This window comes from Bipolaris victoriae, assembly GCF_000527765.1.
Source record: "Bipolaris victoriae FI3 unplaced genomic scaffold scaffold_318, whole genome shotgun sequence".
In the NCBI taxonomy this organism is placed as follows: Eukaryota; Fungi; Ascomycota; class Dothideomycetes; order Pleosporales; family Pleosporaceae; genus Bipolaris; species Bipolaris victoriae.
The window spans coordinates 1-4471 of record NW_014575074.1 but is presented as its reverse complement, the minus strand read 5'-3'; the positions used below and the strand labels follow the sequence as shown (position 1 = coordinate 4471).

At 45.3% G+C, this 4471-nt stretch overlaps 3 protein-coding genes across 3 annotated transcripts; all 3 read right to left on the bottom strand.

The window, feature by feature from the left end:
- Positions 1-1235: 1235 nt before the first annotated feature.
- Positions 1236-1703, bottom strand: COCVIDRAFT_116704 (hypothetical protein; the record flags this gene model as incomplete). Its single annotated transcript, XM_014694555.1, has 1 exon — positions 1236-1703. One exon carries the CDS (start codon positions 1701-1703, stop codon positions 1236-1238), a length of 468 nt encoding a protein of 155 aa, XP_014550041.1.
- Positions 1704-1721: 18 nt separating this feature from the next.
- Positions 1722-1913, bottom strand: COCVIDRAFT_53954 (hypothetical protein; the record flags this gene model as incomplete). The annotated part of the gene is made up of 1 exon (XM_014694554.1): positions 1722-1913. A coding segment is annotated over one exon (192 nt), but the record flags the coding sequence as incomplete, so codon positions are not given.
- Positions 1914-2152: 239 nt separating this feature from the next.
- COCVIDRAFT_116699 (hypothetical protein) lies at positions 2153-4252 on the bottom strand (the record flags this gene model as incomplete). The annotated part of the gene is made up of 8 exons (XM_014694553.1): positions 2153-2609; positions 2680-2839; positions 2909-3248; positions 3318-3410; positions 3476-3532; positions 3594-3748; positions 3841-3958; positions 4028-4252. The coding sequence occupies 8 exons, from the start codon at positions 4250-4252 to the stop codon at positions 2153-2155; spliced, it is 1605 nt and encodes a 534-aa protein (XP_014550039.1).
- Positions 4253-4471: the final 219 nt, after the last annotated feature.

The window sequence follows — 4471 nt, the reverse complement described above, 5'->3', positions numbered from 1 at the left end:
TGCTCGTGGCGGTGAGCTATTACGCGTTGTACTCGCCCAGCGAGACGATGGCGCAGTGTTGATCGCGAGACGCCATACGCGGCAGCAGCAGCTTTTTGTGATTTAAAAACACCATTATGATAATCGCGGATAGCAGATTGAATAGATTCTTCGCGATTGGACATATTAGGCACGTTGTGGTGGTGGTGGGCAGCTTCAAAATTCAAAAATAGTTGTTGTTGGTGGAGTGGTTGGGGTGGCCACTACTGGGTGTGGCCATTACTAGGTGTCCGAGCTTATATTAACTATAGTCAAGCTCGGGCATAGACTTTCCGGCCACATATGGTTCCCGGCCACCCCACCCAAAGTAGCCACCCAACTCAAAGTCGCGATTTCTTTAACAACAACTATTACATTTGCCACTCATTACACATAGAACTAAGAGTAAGAGCTGCTGCTTCTGCTGCTGCTTTTTCAGCTTTCTTCTCCGTTGAAATGCCTGCCTGTTGTGCCTGTAGAGCTGCTGCTCGGTCAATAGCAGCCTTAATACTTTCAACGTTACTAAAGCGTTCATTTGGATTAACTTGAACTCGTTTTCTTACACGAGCAGTCTTGCAGCTATCTAGTTGATGTCTAAGTTGTTGATTTTGGGCTTCGATTTGGGCAGCTCTAGTATTTGCCTCCGCGATAGCCTTACCTGCTTTGCCAAGCACGAGCCGGGTGCTTCGTGAGAGAGATTCTGACAGTGATAGCTGCTGTTGAGCCTCATGTAGAGCCTGTGAGCTCCGAGGGGTATTAAAGACTTGTTCTGGTAGATCTTGGGCCTGACAGGCAGCTGGCGGAGTAACTGGTCGGCCAGTCACTTGAGACGAGAGCAGCACAATGTCTGGGTTGTATGGACAGAGCCCAGCAGCCCTCCAGCCAGCTCTAATAATGCGCTCTGATAGCCCTTATGCTCTAGCTTTGTTGTACGATACAACGAAGCGCTCTTTCTTTACTAGTGCTGCGTCGTCAAGTGCTGAGAGAGCTTGAATCTGATCACGATAGCGAGACTTGAGTATAGATAATGGAGCTAGATCTAGCGGCTGTAGCAAGTGGGAGGCGTGCGCTGGGAGATATAGTAGTTGAATCTTATTTACTTTACAGAGCCACATGAAGTCGATAGGTGTATGAGAGCCATGGCCGTCAAGAAGGAGTAGTCGATATCCACCACTAGCAGACGTAGTATTTTGTATAAAGATGCGCTGTAGCCACTCTTACCCAATTGGATTTGATGTCCATCCATTCTCTGAGGTAGTGTATAACCGGTCTGGTGTACCAGTAGTGGGAGACCACGTAGTCTGAAGATGCTTGCCCTTAAAGACGACTAAGCACAGGAGCTTGGCGCCTGTGGCAGAGACGGTCTCAATAATCGATACCCACTCGCGATCCTCTGGAGACTTGACGTAAGCTTTCTTCTTTGAAGAGCTTGCGAGCACTCTAGCGTTCGTACATACCCCTAAGGCTACTCCATTCTCGTCCATATTCCATATATCTTCATACTGTATACCTAGCTCTATACGCGTACGCTTGAAGAGCTCAAGAAAAGCTTTTACAGTCTCGTAGTTGGCGCCAGTAGTACGTGCACTCTTGATCTTTCGGCCGACTATTGATGCGACGCGTGGGTTACGGGTGACGAAGTGAGATACCCATAGTTGTCCAAGTGGCTGGTAGTCGCCATTCATGTGTAGAATTCTAGTAGCCATTTCTCGGACGCATGGATGAGATGGCGGCTGTGCGCGTGAGTCTTCTTCTAGTATCCACTCTAAAAGAAATCGCTCTTGCTCTAGAGTCAATCGCTGCTGGTTTTGGTGAGCTATCGCGTGTGGTTGTTGGCCTGCTCGACGGCCTTGCAGCGTTGATCGCGGGATCTTATGCCAACTTGCAGCTGCCCGCTCACTCTTAAAGACATCAGAATTAAGATCTGCGATAGCATTTTGTATAGCAAGTTCCCGTGGATCCATATTGAAAGCGTGGTGTTGAAAATATCACAAATTTGAGTTGGGTGGCTACTTTGGGTGGGGTGGCCGGAAACCATATCTATGTGGCCGGAAAGTACCTAACCTCTAGTTATCCTTATTCTCACACTTTTGGTGTCCAGCTACATTGTCTTGAAGTTTCATGGCTGCTACGACTAATGTACACAGAACCCTTGGAGATCATGTGCAAGTGTTTTGCTATTTTCCGTATAGAAGTCTAGAACCCATCTAGAGATCTGCGCAATGCCAGTATCCATAGCCTCTCTGACTTCTTTATTTATGCGATTGCGAACGTACATATCGGCCTGGTGTTGTACGCCCTTGATTAATATGATTGGCTGTTGCGATGTGCTTTGCATCGGCCCATCGGGCCGAAAGACAGAAGACACAGACGCTGAGCGCCAGGGGTCAAACTCTCCATTGGTAAAGAGAATTCGTTTTCCTGTGCGGTTCCAACCTCCAGTTAACGCATTCATTGATTTGTCTGTTACCCCTGCTGCTATTCCATATGTAGCGTTACCTTCTTTAGGGAAAATGAGCCTGCATCGCCGTTCGTAATATACGGGATCTATGAGGCGACTAAATATGGTAGGTGTGTCGATTGGGGAGCCCCTATAAGATAACATATTAGTTTACATAATACGTGACAGCCATCCCTTGGTGTTGACACGGAAGGACTTACGTTTGCCAGAAGAAGAAATAATTGCAGGCTATCCAATCCCAAACTCGGTCATCATTCTGTACAGAAAGATCATGGAATGCTTGCGAAGACAAATTTACCGTGTCAAGGCATTGCACGCTGTTTCGGCCTGTCCAGCCGCTGTAGTTGGGCCTCTCGCAAACTTAAGGTCATTGTTAGTTATTGACAAATCAAGATCAAAGCGACCTCTCCCTCTATTCTCATTGCTTACGTCTAGGAAGATAAGATGTTTTAAACCAGTCAGCGTAATTGTCTAGCACCGTTTGGAAATTAGTTTTGCTGCCAAAATCGCGTCTACTACTAGAGAAGTTAGCATTCTCGATAGCATTACACATTTCAGAGAACTGAGTATGGGTATCGCTCGGCTGAATCAAAGTCCACCCAATAATAGGCTGTGACAAAGCATAGGCTGTATCCTCGAGGAGGCTCAGGTCCTGAAGGCCGAAACGTATCTTTAGCTCCTGTTTTTGTTCTGGTGAGCCAGATAAGAAAACGTTATCAACATGACTGATTATTGCCTCTAAGTTGGACCTGCAGCTCTGCGGCATTCCCTAGAGAATAGATCAGTACATATCTCATATTTTGCCAAATCAACCCAATGGCCCTAGACTTTGACCAACCTGTTGTGTAGGATAATTAAACTGCCAAAAATCCTGCATAGAGTTTACCGCAGCACCACTAGCATAGTAGGCCCAGAAAGTATTAGGGAACAGCTACAATAGTAAATGTATTAGCTTCAGATTCTCCAAGAAGGGCATTCATGTAATGATATACGTACTCTCTCTGTCCAGGCCACCAAAGTAGCCGAATAGGAGTTGCCAACCCATATCCACGGCTAAAAATAGTTAGAAAAAGAGTGTAGAAACACAATCTTCGAATATGTCAAGAATACTTACTGTCCGTAAGGGATGTGAATTTCCACTGAGATCGAAGGGAAGTTCAACTGTACGTGCGAAATGTACAAAATCGGCAAGGACTTGGTCGAGTGCAAGATACTGCAAGTTGGAAGTGGAGAGATTGTCAAAAGGTTGTGATTCTCCAAAATAACGATCTATCGACAACACCAGCACAGCGATATCAGTAATTGCTCGAGGCTGCCGATACGAAGAAAAAGAGTAAACACAATCCAAAAAAATCACATACGCTCAACTAGAACGACAGCTCCTCTAACTTCTTTAGCTATGAGGCCAGGCAAGGTTGTATCCGTTAGATAATATAGACGGTTCGTAGCTGGGTGTTGACCAGGTGTGTAAAAGATGATCTGTCCAGTCATCCTATAAGCAAGTATAGCAAACACACAGTAGGCTTAACTGTACATTTCATAACTTACTGGAGATCCTGGGCCACCCCAGTACGTAGTGTTGAACCAATACTTCTGAGAAAAGGTTCCTACTTCTGGATGTGTATGGTCTATAAGCTGCCGAAACACCCCACGGCCCGATAACAGACTTGTATTCTTCGGAACAACACTTGGCTTGAGTGATGGCAGAACTTCAGATAGCACTCCCAACACTACTTGCAAGTATAGGATAGGTATAAGTAGATAGCGAAGCATTTTCGTAACTTGGAAGGATTAGATATGCTTTGGACTCTCAGCAGGAGTGCTAGACAAAAAAATTTGATTAAGAAGAGCAGTTTCGGTCTGGACTTGGAATAAGGCGGATCAGAGAATAGGCCAACATATTATGCGCAGACGAACGAATTTTAAACGAATAAAGAAATAAAGAAATAAAGAAATAAAGAAATAAAGAAATAAAGAAATAAAGAAATAAAG